The following is a 23,279-nucleotide window of genomic DNA, read 5'->3' on the forward strand; positions in this document are numbered from 1 at the left end:
GAAAGGTTCAGCAGACAACAATATTAGTGCAGCGCGCAGACGAGGTAACGCAAAATACTCTTTTCATTTTATTTTCGATATGCACACTACAAGGCCAGGACGGCCAAGGAAAGAAGGGCAAAATGATAAAAAGAAAATAACTACATGATAAGACAGAAAGACAAAAGGACTCTAAGGAAGCCCTGCTCCCTCCGGCCTAGAGTTATCTGTTCTGTTTCTTAACCAGGACTGCCTCAGGTTCTCTATTGCTTCTTCTAGTTCTTCCCTCTTCCGCAGTGCGTCCTGGAGCGCCCGACGAAGTTGCTGGCTCTCAGCCTCCACTTCTCGACGCCTCTTCCGCAAAACTTCGGACTCCGCCTCCGCGTCTGTGACGGCCTGTCGCTCAAGTGCCAGTTGGATCTTCACTTGTTGCAGCTCGGCTGTCTTCTCCCCGAGGGAGACAGAAATCCCTTCAACAGTGCCTCTCAAGGCTTGGAGCTCTTCGGAATCTTGGGTGGAAGTAAGCTGCACTCTATTAGCCAGCTGCCTCTGGAGACGAATGACTTCGTCAGCCACCGTCCGGAATCTCCCTTTATACTCTTCCACTTGCCGGCGCCAGCTGGCCCGCTGCACGTCGTAGCTCATCTCGGCATCTTGAAGCTGCTTCTGAAGGTCGGAGACCTTCTGCGACCACTTCTGTCCATCATCAACCCGGGCCAAGAGCAGGGATGAATTTCCTTCCAGCTGGCCGATCTTCCTCTTCGCAGCTGACAGTTCCACCTTAAGGGCGCTGATCCTGGCTTCTTGAGCCCAAATTCGGTCGCTGGTGCTCTTCTTGCATTCCTCGAGCTCCTTTGTGAAGCCCGCCTTCCTCCGGCTGTAATCCATGATCGCCTTCACATGGAGACTCCGAAAGTGGGCGACCTCAGCGGCGGCTTCATAATGGCCTTCTCTTGATTTACGGAGCTCGCCTTCCATCTTCTTTAACTTCTTCGTCAGGTGAAGGACCTCCTTTTTCAACCGCTGGATTGTCGATTTCAGCGGAAACCCCAGGGGCAAGGGGAGTGCTTCAGCAGGGCACTGCCATCGGAAGGTGAAAGCATCAAAGAACGGCTCATTGCAAGGAGAAAAGCAGAAAGAAGGAGGAGGGGGAAGGAGAAGCCATCCACAACAAGAAATTCGACTTTATTGATTGAATAATTTTGAAGACAAACAGAAAGGAAATATGACGACAAAATAAGGGCACAAGGTCAGAGGTCTTAGACCTCAGGGGTGGGAGGTGGAGAACTCGGTGCGAGGGGTGCGACCGTGGTGGCGGCGGACGAGGGGCCGGCCTCATCTTCAGACTCCTCGAGAAAGCTGAGGTCGAGTTCGGGGAATTTGCTGGCTACCTTCTCTTGGCAGAGCTCGAACCCCTTGGTAAATGCCTCCTGGCCGAACTAGACATTCAGGTCCCTCATCTCTGCGGAGGCCTTGAATTCCTCCACCGCAAGGGCCCTGGCCTCCGAGACCAGAACCAGAGTTTGCTCGACCAAATGGGCGACCTCGACCTCCGCCTTCCTCGCCGACTCCTCCAAGATTCGTCTCTCCTCTTCCCGGGCTTGTCTCTCCTCTTCCCAGGCTTGCCTCTCTCTTTCCAGGGCCTCCTGGAGGGCGACTACTTCGGCCGTCTTCGCTTGGAGGCGAGCAACCTCGGCTTGGTAGCGTTCCTTCGCCTGAAGGAGGTCCCTCCTCATGCGGCTCGTCGCCTCGACATAGGCAAAGAGCTGGTGCCCAATCTGCAAGGACGGATAGAGAATTACGACAAAGGCCGAGTGACCGTGTAAATAAATATCCACTTACCTCGAGGAAGGACCCCAAAGAGTCCCAAGCCCGCTGCTCAAGATCGGCGCGATCGATCCTCTCCACGACGTCGACAGGATGCAGCCGTCGAGCAGCCGCCTGATCAAGTCCCTATCGTTGAAGGGATTCTCCGATCCCTCCTCAGAGCAGACGGACTCGTCTACAGCAGCTCTGTGGCTACTCGCCCTGCGAGCCACCGATTTTCTCCTCCTCCCCACGGCGGGCGCCTCCATGGAGCGAACCCCCGGAGTGGGGGCCCCAGTCGGCGGGCTCCTCGAGGAGGCCCGGGGAGCCACTGGCTCGGCATCTGAAGGAATGTCGATGGCCGGAGCCACCTGGACGGGCGCAGCCAAGCTTGTCTCCTCTGCCCTGACCCTCTTCGCCGATCCGGAGGCCGCCGCGCCCTTTCTCTTCTGAGCTCTCATGCCCCTGGCGAGCATCCGCGTTGCTTCGGCGTCCATTGCTAAGAAAAAAAAAATGAGAAAAGGAAAAAGGAGAAGAAAGAAGAAAAAAGGGAAAAAGAAGTGACACCGATCAGTCAAGAGTCAAAAAAAAAAAAAAAAAAAAAAGAAAGAAGAAAGAAAGAAAAAGAAGAGAGTGGGAAGGAAAAAGAAGTAAAGAGAAGAAGAAGAGGAAGGCAAGAAAATAAAAGATAAGATAAATACTCGCTGGATCCTGGGGGCTCAGGCCGATGTTGAAAAGAAGCTGCTCCCTCAGAAGATTAGGATGAGAAGGAGCGGGATAAGTTAGAAGCTTCTGGACGGCCTGGAGGTCGTCCTCCCCCAGACTGGGAGCCCGACGGACGGAATCCCTCAGAGAACCCCAAGGGGGCAGGCCCAGTTCCAAGGTCGGGCAGTGGACGAAGAGGTATTTCTCCTTCCAATTGTGAATCGAAGAAGGGGCGCCCTTCAGCAACCCCTTCTTACCAAACTGGGGGGAGAAGTACCACCAGTCCTTCACCGAAGGATGGCGTTTGAAGGTATAAAAATGCCTGAACAAGGAGAGGGACGGCTGAACCTCGACTATGTGGCAGAGGGAGAGAAACCCTATCAAAAATCTAAAGGAATTCGGGGCCACGAAAGTGAGAGAAATGTCCAAGAAGCGGAAGAAGGCAGCGACAAAGGCAGGAAGCGGAAGCCGGAGTCCGGCACGGAACGCTTCCTGATACAAACAGAAGCGACCGGGAGGAGGAGTGCTGGCCCGGTCAGAAGGGCCAGGTAGCTCCAGGTCGTACTCCGGAGGAACCCCATACTGAACCCTTATCAGAAGGAGTTCCTCCGAAGTCGACGAACATGGAATAGCGCCCGGTGCGAAAATCGGGCGAGGCCCAGCCCCGGATGCGGGTTCGTCCACAGAGATAGGGACCTGGGGGTTTGAAGCAGAAGAACTCTCGGAACTGTCGGGAGCTGAAGAGCCAGAGGACATTTTGAGTAGTTTCGAAGGGAGGATCTAAAGGACCCTAAAAAGATGGACCGAAAGGGGAACGGGAGGCCGAAAGCTAACTCGGAGGGATGCACAAAAGTAATGATGAGAGGAGAAGCCCCTAGGCGGTGTGAGAAAGGTTGGCACTAACCTATATTACTCTGAGGGACCTGGGGGACGAGAAACGGGAGGCGCCTACGGCTCGAGAAGACGATCACTAAAGCAGGGCTCTCGAAGAGAAGACAGACACCAGCGAAAACTCAGGAATGGAGTAGGACGCCTAAAGGAGGGAGGACGGGTTTAAATACACCTTGGGATCCGGCGCCGTAATGATCGCGAATCCCCCAGGCCAGTCCGCATCCGGCACGTGTCCCACTCCCCCTGGCAGATGGCTAAAAGCGGCTGACGGTTGGCAGGATCATAATTGCACCGTACCTAGGCCAGAGTACCTGCGGGATTTTCGAAGCATCCCCTCGTACCGCTCTAATTCGAAAAGACTCCGGCACGCGCACATTTAATGCCAAAATATCTGGAGGCGGCAGTGTGCAGGATTCGAAGGGACGGTTTCGGCTGTGCCCATCTCTCTCTCTGTACTTCCTTCATTTGAAAGTCAAACTCGGAAGTAGGGGGACTGGTGTTGGGTATAAAATACCCACAGCCAAAATCCGCAGCAGAATCGACTACGAACAGGACAGCTCCGCCCGGACTCCTACGGGAGCCGGGCTCCGCCGCCGACATCGACTGCAGGACAGCTCCGCCCGGACTCCTACGGGAGTCGGGCTCCGCCGCCGACATCGACTGCAGGACAGCTCCGCCCGGACTCCTACGGGAGCCGGGCTCCCCCGCCGACATCGACTGTAGGACAGCTCCGCCCGGACTCCTACGGGAGCCGGGCTCCGTCGCCGACATCGACTACGAACAGGACAGCTCCGCCCGGACTCCTACGGGAGCCGGGCTCCGCCGCCGACATCGACTGCAGGATAGCTCCGCCCGGACTCCTACGGGAGCGGGCTCCCCGCCGACATCGACTGCAGGACAGCTCCGCCCGGACTCCTACGGGAGCCGGGCTCCACCGCCGACATCGACTGCAGGACAGCTCCGCCCGGACTCCTACGGGAACCGGGCTCCGCCGCCGACATCGACTGCAGGACAGCTCCGCCCGGACTCTGCCCAGACTCCTACGGGAGTCGGGCTCCACCGCCGACATCGACTGCAGGACAGCTCCGCCCGGACTCCGCCCGGACTCCTACGGGAGCCGCGCTCCGCCCGGACTCCGCCCGGACTCCTACGGGAGCCGCGCTCCGCCCGGACTCCGCCTGCACTCCTACGGGAGCCGGGCTCCGCCGCCGACATCGACTGCAGGACAGCTCCGCCCGGACTCCTACGGGAGCCGGGCTCCACCGCCGACATCGACTACATGACAGCTCCGCCCGGACTCCTACGGAGCCGGGCTCCGTCACCGACAACTCCAACAGTTACGAGCAGGCTCCGCCCGGACTCCTACGGGAGCCGGGCTCCGCCGCCGACATCGACTACAGGACAGCTCCGCTCGGACTCCTACGGGAGCCGGGCTCCGTCCTCAGCATCGACCGCTGGTAAGTCTCGTCCGGACTCCCACGGGAGCCGGACTTCGCCTTTGGCTTTAATTGCAGGAAGACTCCGCCCGGACTCCTACGGGAGTCGAGCTTCATCCTCAGCTCTAACAGCTGCCAGTAGCCTCCGTCCGGACTCCTACAGGAGCCGGACTCTGCCAACAACGTCAACTGCAAGCGGACTCCTACGGGAGCCGGACCTCTCCTTCGACCCTAATCACGGGGGGACTTCGTCCGGGCTCCTACGAGAGCCGAACTCCGTCTTCAACTTTGACGGCCACAGACAGACTATGTTCGAACTCCGTCTGGACCCCCACGGGAGCCAGGCTCCACCCACGACCCCGATCGCAAGGAGGACTCCACCCGGATCCATACGAGGGCCGAACTCCAATCGCTGCCGAGCTTCAGCCAGCAGATCTGCACTCCCAGGCCACAATCACGGCCACGATCCTACTCCACTTCCTGCGATGGACTCCGCACAGTTCCATCACTCCCTGACAGGCCGCAGTAACGGTCGCAACACTACTCCACTCTCTGTGGTGGATCCCGCGCCCATGCGGCTCCATTACTGCCTGACAGGCCACGATAAACGGCCGCGATCCTGCTCCACCTCCTGCAGCAGATATCGCATGATTCTCCCATCCATTGGCAAGACGCCGCAGCATCTGCATCCCACTTCCCACGGCAGATTCCATGTGGCGCGCCCCAGTGATGGCCACGGCTCCGCTCCACTACTCTTCGCAGTAGATTCCTCCTGACTAAGGGCGGCCCACTACCTGGTGGTTACAAACATCGCCATCAATCCGTTACCTCCCCCGCCTATAAAAGGAGACCCAGATACGTTATTCTCTAAGCTCATTTCTTATCTCAAAACTCTGCTAAATTATCCGTTCGAGCACTCCATTCTTGTTGAGGCAGAGAACTGACTTGAGCGTCGGAGGGTCTTGCCGGAGCAACCCCACCTCCGGTTTAGACTTCCTTTGCAGGTCCCGACGGCGACCGCGGCTTCCCCAACTCCAGCTTCTCCGGCGCAGACAGATTTTTGCACCAACAGGTTCCAACCATCATCTATATCAGTTTCTTTTGGGGAACCCTCCAGCTTTGAAACCCTCTTATACTTATATCATCACTGTCTCACTCTCATGACATCTCCATTATTGCATTAAGGGGGTGTTTGGTTCGTAATCAAAATTGAAATGGGAATGAGAATCGAAATGAGTTGGAATCGGAAACGGAATGGCCAAATCCCTCAAAGTGTTTGGTTCGTGATCGGAATTGGAATCGAAATGGATGATTCCCATTGTTGTTGTTTGGTTCGTCTAAAAATAGGAATCAGAATCAATTAAAATTTCCATTTTACCCTTGAACTAAAAATTTTCAAAAACTAAATTTTTTAAAATAACAAATAGATAACAAATCAATTATTATCGGATAATCACTCCTGCTAGTTTGACAAGAAAATAATAAGAAAAATTCTATAAGGGCTCCGATTTGAAGATGCAGACTGTCCAATTCTAAGAGAGTGAGACAAGGGGAAGATTAACAGCTACTATTCATCTTGAATCATAGAACACAATGGCACAAATGGTTGTATTTTCACAGCAGTTTATTATGTTTGTGCCTCCATTGCAATAAAAGAGCAAATCAGAGATGTAATATAGGAGAAAATCAAAGAGTTAACAGACACAACGGACATCCATCTAGACATACACACTCACAAACATCAAGTAAAATCAAGTTCATGTTAATTACTCTCTCATGCAGATAACATTGTTTTTAAGCAGATACTGTATATTAGCTGGTCAGCAAAAGGCTCTGCTATCATAAAACACCCTGTACTTTTTTCTTTTTTCTTCTATCGATCAGACTTGTCATTCTGGATTTGGATAACATCCCCTCCATCCTTCGATCCTGGGTTGCATCCAACTATCTGAAGTTTTACATAAATCAAGATTGCAAAATGCATTTCACACATCGTTTGGTGAATCTCTCAAACTCATGGCAGATAATTGTCGTTGTAAAACTTTTCAGATCTTAACTTTTCTCGAGGTTAGGTCTGCAAAAAAAAAAAAAGTCTGATAATTTCTATCAATAATCATGCATCATGAATATCTAACTATTAGGGAAAAATATACGTTATCTTTTTTTTTTTGAGTAACAGGGTAACCTGACTATATATTCATAAAGAGAACAATATACAGACAAGAGAATGAAATTCTCAACAGCATCCAAACCAACTATCAGACTAATATACTATACATCCAGCAACCCTGTAAGTTCCTTGTAAGTCAGCATGCAAAATTGTAGAGAGAGTAGCATCAATTTCATTGAATTGCCAAGACATATTCTCCTGCAAAGCATATTTAGCAATATAACAACAGCTTGATTTGCTGTCTCTGGGATATGTGAATATTTTTTTCTGAAATAGCTAACTTGATAGGATGCTGCCAATATACAGATCATAACACCTACAGGAGCATATTTGTTTGTCTAACCTACATAGATTTAGAAGTAGCATCAAATGAATGCTAGCCATCAATAATAAATATTTTCAGAAAAGGATTGGTTTGCCCAATCTTGTTCCATCAGTGTAATCAAGCAACAAGAATAGGAAGGTAAACAAGTCTATTTTCTATATTTATTTATCAACATCATATTAGACTACTGAAGTTAAAAATAATTCTAAATTGATCTACTCAAAATAAATTTAGCCCTTACCTCATCGAAATACGTATTTTGGAGTCCGAAGATGTGAAAGCAGATGATACCATAATTTTATACCATTTCAAGACCTAAACCGCACATTATTTGTCATATCAAAATTATTAAGATCCAAATAAATTATAAAATCCTGTAAATGATATATATCGTAGCCAAATATAGGAGTAGATATGCTAACAACCTCCAAATTTAATCAAATCTCAGAGTCCAAACAAAACAAACATGATCCAATTCATTGATCCAACATCATCATGACCATGAAAATCTAAGCAAAAGATTCTCACATTTTCATAACAAAAAGTCAAGCACTCCAACAATAGCATCACATGAAATACTAGTGTCTAAAACCTGATACACCAATGCCTGAGTCAAGAAGGGTAAGCACGTACTGCCTCTTCAACTGTGGTGGAAGGGAGAAGAACACTGCACTCTTGCTAGGCTCTGTTGTGAGAATATCAGCCGTCTTTATCACTTCACCACTAATCAATGCCTCCAATGTAAGTAGCTCCCCCACTACTCTCGCTGCATTCTTCTCAGCCATCTCTTGCTCACATGCCATTGCTTCAGCTATAGTACCAAAATGCATATCCATGTGCGACATAATGTCTCAAGGTTCATAGACATGGCCTCTAAAGTCTCCTTCATAGGATCGGATTCTCTCGCCATCCTTGCCTCCTTCTGTTGGACAACTTTCTGCTTCTTTGCCTTTCTCGAGCTGCTACCAGATATCCTCTCTATCAAAGGAGGCTGTGTAACCGAGTGGCCTCCATCGTCCTCATCCATGCTAAGGTCTATTGGATCTTTACCACTCAAAATAGCTGCCTCTTCTCTCTCTATATTTTCAATAGCCTCTACAAATGTTTCAGCACCCTTTCCTGTCGCCCTATCCTTTCCATAGATCTCTTCAAGTACATCTAGATAAGGAAAAGCTACTTCCCACAAACCTTTGGCAGACTCATGCACCTGTCATTAGAAAATCATATATATTAAGAGATGAATAACAAACAAAATATTATTTGAGTTACAAAAATAATATTTATAAAATGTACCTTGCACCACTCCATGTACCATATTTTATCACAAGAGATCATCTTTTTTTGATCATTTCATGTGCATCCTGTTTGTGATAATATCTCTATAATAGCACTATGCTTTTGCTTTAGATATTTTATCCTGGATTCAATATGTGGAGTAGCCTTCAAACCACAACCAGGTAGTTTTTCTTCAATCATTTTCTCCAACTTATTCATATATCCATTCTTAAAACCACCCTCTCCTTTCCATATGGGATTAGTGAACAACTCCTGAAGGCATTCCACTAACACCGCATCCTCATCATTTTTCCATGGATGCTTGTTCTTTCCTCTGCCGCGATTAACTTGGCTACATTCATCATATTCTATCCTATAATAATTATAAATTATGACTTTAATGATCATAACAAGTATAGCCATTATCTTAAAATAACATATATTATAAGTATATAACAATAATATTGTTAAAATTCAAATATGAAGTACACAAACAAGTAGAACCATGTAACAAACAGATTCATAATAAGTAAATAATTCCATAACAAGTCCATAACATACTAGATCCAATGTTCTAATATTCAACTAAAATACTTGAACAAAAATAAAAAATATAAAACACAATCAACTCATAAAAGATGTAGATCTCCAATTGTTAAACATTTGTTGAGCTAGAATGTTTCTGAAATTGGTCCAATGGTTTGATGTCTCAAGAGTGGTGATGTACTCAACTTCATCCTCTCTCTATTCTTCCTCTCTTTCCTCTTCCTCTTCATTTTCTTCCTCTTCTTCCTCTTCTATAGGGTCTCTATGCATATACCTTCTTATTAAGTTGTGAAGGAGACAGCAAGCCATAATAATGCGACATTGGGTCTGTATAGAAAAAAATGAAGGGCTCCTAAGAATTGCCCATCGTCCCTTGAGCAATCCAAAATATCTCTCAATCACATTCCTAGTTGAGCATGTTTCTTATTGAAATATTCTTCTGCAGACTGTGGTCGTCGTCTATTTCTCCACTCATTGAGATGATAACATTGTCCTCTATATGGGGCAAGAAATCCTCTCCGTTGGTGTATCCGGAATCAACCAGGTAATAGCAACCTTGACATATAAAATGAAATAGCATTACATATTGTAATTATAACACAAGAAAATTAAAATGAGCTTCATTTGTATGTTTCTGTTCATCAATATATATACATACCTTGAGGCACTCTTAAACCATTTGGTCTACTTATAGCATCTCGAAGCACACGGGCATCATGTGCAGAACCTTCCCAACCGGGCAGCACATATATAAATTGCATATCAGGCGAACAAACGCCTAAGACATTAGTTGCAATATCACTTTTTCTTGTTCGATATCTTGGTTTGTCCTCGGCAGAAACGATCACTCTAATGAATGTACCGTCTAATGCTCCTAAGCAATTCTAAAACACCAAAAAAAAAATTATAAAAATATTTAAGTAATAAGAAAATAGAATAAGGTGTATTATCATATACCTTGAAACATCTCCATGCATCATCCGTGCAGTCCGCTGCAATGGGCTCAGGGTTTTTGAATAAAACTCTATGTAATTTCAGTATGGCTTTAAGACATAAGTGAAACTGTTGACTCACTGTTTCTCCACTTCTATCAAAATAATTTCCAATTGTCCTATTTTTCTGATGGTGGGCTATTGTGTAAAGAAACATACTAACAATTTCTTGTAAGGACATATTTCGGGAATCTCCTAATCCTCCAATATCTCTAAGCATCTCACAGAGTATACCAAATGTTCTTCTATCCATTCGGAGTTGACTCACACATATTCTGTCATTCTCATTAATAAGCTTACCGAGGTTTTTAATTCTTAACAATTTTCTCTCTCTCTTTTTTGCTATCAACTGACGCCTCCTAAGGTAGATAAATCCCGTGAAATACCAAGTCAAATATACCACAAACATTACTGCAAACATCATACACATAATGCTAATGTAACGCATTCTTCTCCTTCTCAAATCCATAGGGCGATGAGCCATTTCCTGTGTACACAATTATCCATAGTATTATCTTTTAGCAAAAATATTGATAACCAATAAAACAAAATTAGTAAATAAGAGCCAAAAGCATTATTATAAAATAAAAAAGTACCTGGTTACAAATATTTTGCTAATATTTGTAACATGTCCAAAAAAACCAAGGGATAGGAAGATGAGGGGGAAAACACGCTAGTAAGGTTGAGGACCCAACAGAAGCCTGACTACCTTGTTAGAAGGTGGACATTATGCTGAAATCTAATCAAGATTACCGTATCTCTCAGAAAAGAAAACTCTGCATGGTTGTCCCTCTAAAGCATCTGACATGTAGTATTGTTATCTCACAGTTTTCTGAAAACTGTCCTTAATACAGAGAAGGTAAGCTTCATTAAGGACGAAAGGAAAAATAACTGAGACATTAAGAATTCTTATCTTTTTCTTTAAAAAAGAATACCAGCAGCTTGGGCAAACATAGAGCAGATCTTAAGTGTCCCACATTAGAACTCTGTATTAAAATGGCAGTCACGAGAGAAATTTGTAAAGTTCTAATCTTAACCTGGCTCAAAGATTAAAATATAAAAATAAAACCGCACTTGTTAAAAAGCTAATGATTTTTTCCGTGAGATGTTCCTGACTACTTTAATTTTTATTTTTTTTTTCAAAAGAACCACAACAACAACATGTCATTTCTAATCTATGTCTAATTTGTTGGTTTCTGTCAGATATTTTCAACTCTTCGAAACAGAATTGTCTATTAATTTTTTTTTAAAAAAAATTATCTATGAAATTTCATTTTTCTTGTGTATGTATGTGCCCTGTTGCCGGATCTAATGGCTTCTGCTGTGTCAATCAGGAACGACAATAAATAATTCTTAATTTTTGTTTTTCTACTATGAAGATTCCAACGATAAAAGTCCTCAGAAAAAAAAACATAGATTCATCAAAGACAAATAGATTTCATCCAACATCTATGATTACTCCCGATAAGAAAGAAAATCTCCACTTGTTTTCTTCTCAAAACAAATGATACTCTGCATCAAATATCTCGAACACTTTCCAATACAGAACTATTTCCTATTGGAACTCCTTCCTTTGTTTTTCCACATCTAGTTTCTCTACTTACAAACAAATGTAGACTCTCATATAAAAGAACACAAACATGACTCGGTTCCATAAAATAGTTAATAAAACCAAAATCCAACACGGCAAGAGAAAAGATCGAAGAGAGATCACCAGTGATTCAGTTGTCACCAATAAGTCTTCACTAACCAATAGAAGGGAAGAAGAGATCAAACCTTGAAGAAACAAGAACGCACTGGCGACGGCAAGAGGAAGAGCTCCAGAAGTTGAAAAGAGAGACGGAAAGAGATCGGAGACCAGATCAACCGATGATGAGAAGAGGAGAGGAGAGGTCGGCGCCGTCGACCGTCGGCAAAAGATGGAGGATCGCGACGGCAACGAGAGGGGAGCTAGGGAGATCCACCTATGGCTAGGGTTTCTCCATCATTTTTTTTTTCTATCGGGTTACAGGGTCCATGGCCATCGGGGAGAAATGAATAGGAGAGTCATCGGGGCCATCCGAGAGAAATCGAGGGGCATTTTAGGAAATTTTATTTTAAACCCTGGAATGGATTTTGAATCCATAGAGAAGACCCGTGAATGAGTTTTAGGTGGATTGATCCATTCCCATTCCACTCCGGAATCGGAATCGGAATGGGACTCCTCCTAACCAAATGGTTGGAATGGGAGTCATCCATTCCTATTCCGATTCTAACCCCCATTTTTTCCAACCAAACACCCCCTAAGAGTTTGTCCAACTTAGATATCGAAGAATCTTCTACCAGATACTTTTCGATAAGAAGATTTTTTCATTTTACACTGTTTTATGCCAGATCCGATATTGAGGTGAAGATCTAAACATAGTCCCATCTTTTCCACAATGTCTCAAAAGTGATCCGCAGCTATTGCTGCTATTGCCATCCGTGTACAACGACCATCCAAGCCTTCCAATAGGTTAGCCCTCCCGGTGACCTGATTGTATTGATTTCTAGCAACAACGGTATCCCTGAGTAGTTTGCATGTGCTGGCTACCATCTTATCCATCTTGTCAAGTACCGTGCCATCTGCATTTTACAAACTTAACGTGATTATATTTATTATCTATTTACATTTTTAGATGAGTTTTATGGTGCCCGTGGCCTCCACCTTTGGTCATATTTCTTGACGTATATGTGCATTTTGATCATTACATCGGATTATCTTCTTTTTGCAATCATTGAATGTGCGTCTTCAATCTTTCAGATTTTTCAAACAAATTAGTATTCCTTTTATTTGCACCTCTACAGACGTCAGCCACGGTTCAATAGCCAGCGAGGATCCGCCGCGTTATAACCCACGGCCCTTTGAGTAGGAATCTCGTTTCTCCTCCAACCGGGACCGGAAGGCGGAAGAGATGGGTGTCCCCGACCACGGAAAAAGCCTCAACATCATTGGAGAGTTTGCCTTATTTTTGAATTCTTTGCTATTAAATCCACAGTCAACCGACGCCCAAGCTCTTGGGCATTGAAGTTTTTTCCCATCGATTTCTGGCAACCTCCATCTCCTCATCCGGCAGCCCCAACAAATCGGAAAAAAAATCCTCAAGAGCCGTGATTTCCTCCGCCCAGGGGTTGCCGACTACCCTGCAGAGCATCCTTCCAGGACTTTGATCTGCAACCACCCAACGCGGACGACTCCGCCGCTTGACTGGTACGGCGCGAATATTTATGCACCCACCAGGACCAAACGGTCTCAGCCGAAGACTTCTTTCCTTCCAACGAAAGACGAATTAAACGAAAGCGGCCTCTTCGCTCCCCGCTTTTCACGAGTTCCCTTCATGATGAGTCGAAAAAAGCGGCCAAGACCGTCTCTACCGTGGCTTCTGCTTCTCGCTCTAGTAGGATCTATAGCCGTCTCATGGCTATGGCTGGCGTTCTCCCGTCCTCCAGAGCTAGACCCCGTTCCACTCCCACACCGAACCCGCACAACCACCGCAGTAGCTTCCACTCTCCCTCCTCCTTCATCCGAAGCACCCGAGAAGTGGAACACCACGACTGCTTCGAAGCCAACTCCGATTGCCGGCCCCTACCACGACTGGGACCTCTTCGCCTCCGATTTCGACGCCATGCTCCAGAATCTCAAAATCTTCGTCTATCCCGATGCTCTCAACTCGTCCTCCCCCTTCGCTAATGTCTTCCTTCCCCACCCCGACCCACTCGATCCCAAGCTTGGCAACTACTTCAGCGAGCACATGTTCAAGATCAGCCTCCTCCGCAGCCGATTCCTGACATCCGACCCTGTGAAGGCCAGCTTCTTCTTCTTGCCCTTCTCCATTAATGCCCTCAGGAACGATCCTCGCGTGCGCTCCGAGGCAATGATCGCGGACTTCGTCGCCCGGTATACAACGAGGATCAGCCAGAAGTTTGAGTTTTGGAATGCGTCAGGGGGATCAAATCACTTCTATGTTTGCTGTCACTCAGTCGGGCGAGATGCTGCCTTGAAGCATCCTGAGCTCCACAATAATGCTATTCAGGTGGCGTGCTCGTCCAGCTACTTTCAGAGGGTGTACACTGCCCATAAAGATGTTGCGCTGGCGCAGGTCTGGCCTCGTCCACTAGAAGAAGTACCCAATCCTCCAAATGCAAGGTGAGTTCTGGAGGATTCTAAACTTCCGCTGGCTGCTTTCCTATTTTTTATGTGCTTCTGCATTAGCTGGTCTCGCTAATGTTTATATTGCTTGATTGGCACTTCACAATTAGCTGCTGCATTGCCTGATTGGTATTTCACAGTTAGCATCTAGAAAACATTTGTTTGTTGATGTGATAAAACCACTCCTTGGACCAGTACTAGCTGTGTTTTAATTGTGAAGAAAATTACATAAGTCATATGGGATCAATTGAACATGAGAATGTAAATATGCAACAAAGGAGGTGCCGAATTTTCTGGGAGATGGTGAAATTAATTTGCAATTGTTGGGACAACATAGATTTTATAATGATTCTTTTAGTCATTGTTTCACTTCATTGCACTTCTTTTGGCAACTTTTTCTTATCATAGCACAAATACAGCATAGCACATTGCAAAGTGATGCTGATGACATCAGATGCTTATGGCTGAGATGCACACTCAAAGGTAAGGAGTTTAGAAGGAAATGAAGTGGTCTATGTTCAGATATTACCAAGTGGCTGAATAAACCAGACACAAGAGACACATTGTTTGGCAAGGTGAGCTAGAGAGTCCTCATTCCCCTTACCATTGAAGATCCTGTAACTGGGGCTTGGTTAAAGAGTGGACTTGCTAGATCCAATTACCTTCATCTCTTTAGATGTGACTTTAACTTTCATATTTTAAGAGACGCATGGTCCAGTTCAGGACTTATCAAATTACTAAGCCTGGGACAATGAGATAATAGACCATGCTAGTAAGTCTGTTGTTCAGTAAACTATTTGTGATAAATGTGTTATATAATGATAATATTTAAAACATTCAACTTCAGAAACTTTGTTAATCAAAATCAAGTAATGTGTGGTAGTAATCATCATCACTACTGTTCTGTAATTTCTAAGAAGGCTAAATGCTGGTTTTGATAGGATTAGGAATGCTATGGTTGGGTGGAGAAGCCTGCAACTTGTAGTTAATTTCACAGGATGGAGATTGGAAGAGGGGAAGAACAAATAAAATATTCTCGCAAGGTAGTTCAAAGGCAGGTGGTGTAATACTATTCTATGGATCAAAGTTAGTTAAAAAGTTTGAGGAAAAAAGTTGATATGCTATTATTTTCGGCTTGTCTTTCAGGTTGTAATAACCTAAGAATGGAGTTGGAAGCCTGATGGATGTTATAAATTTCACAGGTTTGCCAGATCTGTGAGAAGTGAACAGATTTTTGTGGAGGAAAAGGTGAAGGCAACTGTTTTTAATATGTCAAGGAAGAAAACTTCAAATTCAGATGGTTTTGATTGCACATGCATGATTATATTTGCAATAAATGTTGCAATGATTCTTTCAGATGGCTACCAAGCTAGAGTTTCTATTATAGGTGGTAACTAGAATACCTCCTATTGAAGAATGATGAATTGAGGTAAGACATACAGGCATATTAGTTTGATAAGTGGTATTTAATATACCATTTTTAAGGTTTTGGTCATAAGGATGAAGACTATAACTATTTTTCTAATTTACTGGAACCAGAAATTTGTATTAATCTCATTCTATCAGTGATTGTTATTTGTCCGTGGGCATTAAACTGCACAAATAAATTTTAATTTTCTTGATGTATGCACAAGGTTGATACAAGGAAAGCCTATAATAGTGTGAATTGGTCCTTGCTATGGAGAGAAAGGGCTGAATGGAGATTTATTGGGTCGATAAGAAGTGCAGGAGCAGTACTTTTGATGTTTATGTTCTTGGCTCAGATAATCAGTTCCATAGAGCTTCTCTAAAGATTTTTGTGTTGAGTGGGGCAGAGATTTAATTCACTCAAATGACCAATTGTATAAACTAATTTATTGCAAGATAGAAAAATCTAATCAATTTCCGGTTTGGTTTATCTCAGATTTTTTATTTTGTTGTGGAGGGGGAGGGATTGGGGTAGTTGAATAGTTAATTTAGTGGACAGTGGAAATTATGCCATTTCTCTCCTTACCAACTATCCCCTTTATCCCTCCTCATTCCCATCCCCTTTTTTACCCTGTGCTTTTAGCCCATCCCTTCCCCCTTGTCCCACTCATTCCTCTTCCATAAGTGTCACAGTTAATTTGGTCCCCTTCTCATAAGTCCTCTTCCTCATGAAGATATTTGGGCCATTCTATGACTGCACAACATCCAACCATCTCCCAATAGAATGGTGATTTGAGTCTGATCACCTTTGAATTTAAGTTTAAAACACTGTACATTTCCTTTTCTTTCTTTGTTTTTTAGTTCCAGTTATTCTACTCATGCTCAAACCTCAATCTCTTCCACTTGAGCAAAATGCTAGCTTCTTCCTAGGCTAAAACCCCAGTATCCCTCCATCCTTTCTTTATACACATTCCCTTCGTTCATGTCTTTGCTTCCAAAGCCTGAAAATTAGAGTCCTCCTGTGGACAAAATCTTATCCTTTCCCCCTTTTCCGATTCCTTATTCTGTGATTGAAGTTGCAGAATTTATTATTTTGTGGAGTTTGGGTTGGCCATGCAAAGTGGCTGGTCAATGAAACCGTAGCATCTCATCTGCTGGCATCATTAAATAATTCTCTGTAACCATTATATCTTCTTGCAGTTCTTTCATGCACTAGGTAATTTCTATGTAAAACATAGGTGAAAATTTGACTAAGGTCTATGCAATCATGCCACTTGTGAATTTCTATGTGATCCTGCGCTTTGAGAATTCATGATCATGGAATCTGTGATGACCATGATTTCTAACAGCACAGAATAATCAGACTTTCCTGGGGTCCTTGTCCAAAAAACTTCATGTTACTGAATTTTCAGCTATTACATTCAAATTAATGTTGTTTTAGCGATCATTCTTTAACAATAGAAAATTCAGTTTTTAAATTATTTACATTCAGATGTTTGCCATATCATTTTTATAATTGCCATATTTTCCTAATGCTATCAGGTTTAAATGGTGCGATGTCATATTTACATTTTCCATTTGGGTTTTTATATATTAAGGTATCATCATGCCATGTTCATCAAATTTTTTTAACTTTGTCCATGTTCAAATGATTACTGAAATTGTCAGTTGTTCTGATGTCTTTGTGGTATTGCATGTTGGGTCATAAAATTTTATTCCATAATTTTCTTTTTGTCAATATTCTACCTAAATTAAAAGAATTCAATTATTTTGTCAACTATGGAATTGATATCATTATGAGTCATATTTAATTTATGATTGTCTTATCATAGCAGGTGACAATAATAAGAAATGTCCATTGCTGATAATTTGACTCCAATCATCATCATATCGTAGTTCATATTTAATTCAGGTATCAAACATGTAAATGAATGCATGTTTATGTTCTCATGCCATCTGGTATACATTATTTGTTTTGAATAAAAATTGACTAGAGCATGCCCTGTAGAGACAAATTAATGTCCTCAGAAGGCCTGGAACATCCTAAGATAGGGAATCCTGTGTCATTCTATGCTTGCAAGGATTTTTGCTTCAAGCTATGTCTTTCAGTCACCATCTATCTCATTTTATAGCACAATGCTCCAGCTTCAAATGCTATTTGTCACATTGATGTTTGCTATACATTCTGATGTCTTCTTATCACTTCTTGTATGATTTTTCTTTTCATTGGTTACTACCTTCATTCAACATCTTTTTGTTTTTGTCTATTCATATTGTGAAGCTGTATTAGTATATATTGTGCTTCTATCCTGTCCCTGTCTACTTCTGAATAAAAACATACGTAGGTCATTCAATTCATATCTATTTACTTCGGCTACCATTAGAATTAGCTTGAGACCTAGCAGTGCACCCGTTTTATATGGGATCAACTATTTAAGTGGTAAAGTCATTGGATGCTAATTACCACTGACCTGGCTTTTAATCTTGCCTTGCCTGATAGTTATCTACATTTCTCCCATCCTTTTTTTTTTTTTTTTTTAACTATATTGTCAAGTGGGGCCAGTTCACCTTCAGGCATTGTGTACTCTAGAAGTTGATGTGGTCCTTGTACTAGACCCTAGGTTCAGTGTATCACGGACATCTGCTGGCTGAGCTTATCTAGAGATGTGTGATAGCAAGTTGTTGAAGCCCTCAATGAAGAGCTAGGGATGTACAAGACCATGTGTAATCTGAGACATTGTTTGAGTCTTACAGCAAAAACTCAACCTCTACAACCCCTTTGCAACAATATGCGGTCAGGGTTGGATTCAAATGCCAGCATGCCATTGGCACCATTTGCTTCAAAGTGGGATGAGGAGCTGCAGTGTGTACATCTTCATGTTCAGTTAGATTTTAGGGTAAAATGTATTTTGTGATATGTAGGATAGAGCCATTGATTGTCAAGATTAATGATATTATCTAGTTAAGCACTGGACTAGTCATTATATCACGTGCCTCCAGCCCTCCACCTACTATTTATCATGTACTAGCAGGACATAGACATGCGTGGAAAACTTATTTTTTTGGTGTTTATGATTGCACTCTATAATTTTTTAAATACATATGTACAATACATATATTTGCTTTCGATATTATGTAAGTACAAGTTGCAACTAGGGTAGTTGATTAGCAGTTATTGCTACTCTGAGGTGAGGCAATTATGGCATGTCAAAACTTGACATAAAACACTTGGCAGTGCATCTCGTTTTTGGCATACACCATGCTCTCATGTGATGATGGCATATCAGGCCAGCTTGGCTGTTGTTTCTTAAATTTTTGAGTTTTGTTATACTTTCTAATGGGCCTTGACTCGAGAGAGAAGAAGGCTAGAATTTCTTTTACAAGAATACACCTACAATTCTCAGAGAGTTCAAGGATTTCCTAGTGTTGGTCATAGGTGCATTTGGCGATGGTTCAACATCATCAAGGTTGACCTAGTAATACATATGACATTGATGTTGTCGGAGGACGCCAAATCACTTTCTTTATGCATTTTGTGCCAAGACATCATGCTGAAAGAAGGCCTTATTTTGCACTTGCTGTAGCGTGGGTAAACCTAATAGACAAAAAACAAGGCTTCAATTTACGACGTATGAATCCTAGAATAACATAAACAGTGCAAGTAAAGAAGTTGTAATTGAATGTGGTTCCTTATGCCACCGTCATGTGAGAATATTGGCCTCATTAAAAATGAGATGCTCTATTGTGTCCATCATCAAATTCTAGCATCTCAACAATGCCACTCCCTAGGGTTGCCATGGTTGCCAATCAGCTGTCCAAGTGTCAATCTGTACTTGCCCATCGTCTTTGTTTAGATAAGAAACCTGTATGTTGGATATCACTCTATGTATGGAAGTAGATAGTGTTAATGTATAATAACATCACGATAAATTTTCGAGGCATTTCATATCTTATGGGTCCTAGAAACAGCTTCCAGTAGCAGAATTTATTTAATAATTACTAGCTGCAAGTGCATGAATATCTGCTGTTTGCAAAACAATGTCTAAGACTCCATACACATGTACTTAACTAACCAACATATTCTTGTAATGTTGAGAAAAAGATGTGATCCTATGTATTGCAATGTACAATTTACCTTGCAAGGAAGGCTAGTCTAATTGAACCATGGATGTATGCACTACAGTAATTGACATCCCACTACAACAAGAATGTTGCTGACTACATTTTAGCATGTGCTTCCCAACCTTAATTGTCTCTTCTTAGAAGAAGGTGGTAGAGATCAAATATCTGCCTCAAGACTCGAAAACGACAACTTAAATTAGAGATTGTCTTTTACATCTTTTAAACGACAGCCTGATAGATGAACTTGGGTGGCAGTGTGATGATGGGAGACTTGGATAAATAAAGTTTTTGCAAAAGAACATGATCTGCAAGAGTTCATTTGGTTCTGCACACCTATCACTTCAAAATGGGAAATGATTTAACTGTATGGTTTTTTACGATCCTCTTGTGGTATCAATTTTCTTATCATGAGAATCAGATTGTATCAGAGATGATGGTATTGGCTGGAAATTTTTGGTGCCATAAATATGAACGAAATCTTTGAAAATTAATTTCCATTGTGGATTTAAGCAAATTTCTTGTCTGATTTTCTATACAAATAACTGATTACAAATGATGGTCTATGCTTATTTGCAGAAGTAGACTTGTCTTCTTTGCTGGGCGCATGCAGAATTCTCGAGTGCGTCAAGACCTGATTGCTAGGTGGGAGAACGATACCTCAATGGACATCTTCTCTAGAAGACCTCCCTTCCATACGAGGACGGCTTTAAAAAAAGCAAATTCTGCCTCCACGTGAAGGGATATGAAGTCAACACAGCGAGGGTCTCTGATGCCATTCACTATGGTTGCATTCCTGTGATAATTTCAAACCACTATGAGCTCCCCTTTGTCAACATCTTGGATTGGAGCAAGTTCTCGATTATCGTCAGCCACTCGGACATTGGTTGTTTGAAACATATACTAGTAGGCATATCTAAAACAATGTATTTAAACATGTACCATAATCTTCTCCACGTCAGGAAGCATTTCAGGTGGCATCTGGCTCCCACAGGTTATGATTCCTTTCATATGACTGCTTATCAATTATGGCTAAGAAGAGGCAGATGTCTGCCTTCTTGAATTTCTGAGTGCTCTAATGGTTTAAACTTATGATCTTGATTGATATGCATGTGCTCTAAGACGGACACAAAAGAAGTCATAATCTTGATTTACTTTCAGGGCTCTTGTTCTAACAGAAAGAAAAACCACCTACAGCCTGCTTGGGTATTCTCATATAGATATTATTGCATCAAGGCTCCGGAGGATGTTGATATGGCCAAAGATGGAGAATGGTGCGAGTGCAAGGATGTCGATAGGGATTTGCAAAAGAAGTTCACACTTGCCAAGGATTATCCGGTGGGGGATTATCTGATGATTAAGTTAACCAGAGTTTGAGAATAGTAAAAAAAAGGAGTATGAGCTTAGTGTTGCATGAGGTTGCATATCTTGAGGGTTTCCTTTATACCTCTTTATATAGAGGTGGAATCATAGGCCATTATGTAGGTCGATCTGCTAGATTATGATCTGTTAGGCTATTTGAATCTACAAATCAGAGGTTGTTAGTTATAGTAGTGATTATATTCTAATGAAGATTTTTGTTGGTGGTCCACATGGCTGAATAGGTTGGTAACTTGAGGTTGGTATACAACTGAGGTCTTGGCTTGGATGTGTTCTCATTGGCGTCAAATGTGGGAAGTCATCCTATATGTTTAGTGAGATCCCGACTTTGGGGTCGATAGGCACCTGAGTCGAAGGGTCAAATGGGAGCCAACAAGTTCATTCCATCCTAGTCTCGACGAGTCATTGACTATAGTTATGGGTACTAGATCAATTATAAGGTTAACTATAGCATGTTGATGTCCTCAGCATATGGTCAGGGACAACATCCGAGGATGAAGTTTGATAGAGTTGTCTATTCCATTATCAGGATATCTAGACGATGTTTGTTATTTAGAGTCTGTCTCGATACTTTGGCCTTTCTGAAGAATATGTTTGGAAATGAGTCCAGAGTGTTAGAAAATTCGGTAGAATGCAACATTAAAACTTTAAATATAAATGCAATGGAAAGAAAATAAATTAAAAAATTTTAATCTTATCATGCATGCAAGCATGAGATTGCATCTCAAAACATAGGATCTCTCATAGTTAAGATTAAGATAAAAATAAAATAGGGAGGAAGATTTGATTTTCATCTTGCGTGGGTACATCTTCACCAAGATTCGATGATTCGTGGATATCTTGAAGGTTTCTCTGAAGTTGCACACACGTTCGGCCTCTACAGATATTCATACGAGATTGATTTGATCAGAAGATCGTGATCTCATCAGGATGTTAGCTCCTTTACAGAGATCACTCTTTGGATGTTGAATATTTTTCTCCTATTTCTCTTCTCAAGACAATAATAGAGAACTGGAGGAGGAGAAAGATGGGAAGGAGATGGAGTGTAGAAACTTTTGGGACGTCCAACACTTGGACATGGCATGAAAGAAAATAAGAGAGAGGCTTGAAAACGTCCAACCCTTTGGACGTGTGGAGAGAGAAAGAGAGCATGCATCAAAACTATTTCAGCACCCCAACCTTCTTTTATTTTTCTCACGCCTCTCAACTTCACGCCACTCTCATTTCTAGAGATCAGATTAGAAGGTGCTGATTTAAAACCCATCTTAAATCCCAATGCCCTAAACTCTTTTAAGGTTAGTTTGGATGAGAGTTTAGAGGTACTAGGACTCTTGGAAAAGTGTCATGCCCCAACCTCTTGTGCTAACTATCTCTTACACACCCTCCTTATGTTTTTCACGCTAATCTCTTTTAAGAGGAGGTGCTGGTCACTTAAGAGGAGGCGCCCCATGGTTTCACTTTAAAAACCAGCACCTCTAGGGTTTTGGATAGAGTCTTAGGGTGTTAGGACTCTCCTGGATTAAGCTGCGCCATAACCTTTTATGCACTCCATGCAAAAACCAAAACTCACAGTGATTTCTTATGAGGCATCATCAAGGGAAGAATCCTTCTACAAATAAATCACCTTTACAGATAGAGTCTAATGTGGTTTGGGTTCTTAATAAGTCAACTACTTATTGAGTCTAAACCTTTTAGACTTATGAAACCCAATCTAAGTCAAACTCATACTAACTCCAATCAAATTAAATTCTAATTTAATTTGACTAAAATTCAACCATAATTATTTGACCAAATCAAATAATATAACAATAATTATAAATAAGTCCACCTATAACTCACTAACTCTTAGCAAGTTCTCTCTTGTAATTTTTATAAATCAGTCTAATCATCAATCATATTGATAATCGAATCATACTATGATTCAAAATCATAATTCAATTATTCGATCAGTTAGGATTTTTTATGTGTGTGATCCCATAGATTCTATTCTATTTAGTAGTGAGATATAATGTGATCTCCATCACAAATATCATTGAAACTTCTTTCAATGAATTAGGATAATTCCAACTCACCAAATGAG

The 23,279-nt window shown here is 42.7% G+C and overlaps 1 protein-coding gene across 1 annotated transcript; it reads left to right on the forward strand.

The window, feature by feature from the left end:
• The first annotated feature begins 12,904 nt into the window (after positions 1-12,904).
• Positions 12,905-20,882, forward strand: LOC105036054 (probable glycosyltransferase At5g03795). Its single transcript, XM_010911789.4, is given in 3 exon segments — positions 12,905-14,290; positions 20,399-20,508; positions 20,511-20,882. Coding segments are annotated over 3 exon segments (1,290 nt in total). The 5' UTR covers positions 12,905-13,481; the 3' UTR covers position 20,882.
• The last annotated feature ends 2,397 nt before the right edge of the window (positions 20,883-23,279 follow it).

This window comes from Elaeis guineensis, chromosome 7, assembly GCF_000442705.2.
Source record: "Elaeis guineensis isolate ETL-2024a chromosome 7, EG11, whole genome shotgun sequence".
NCBI classification, from domain to species: Eukaryota; Viridiplantae; Streptophyta; class Magnoliopsida; order Arecales; family Arecaceae; genus Elaeis; species Elaeis guineensis.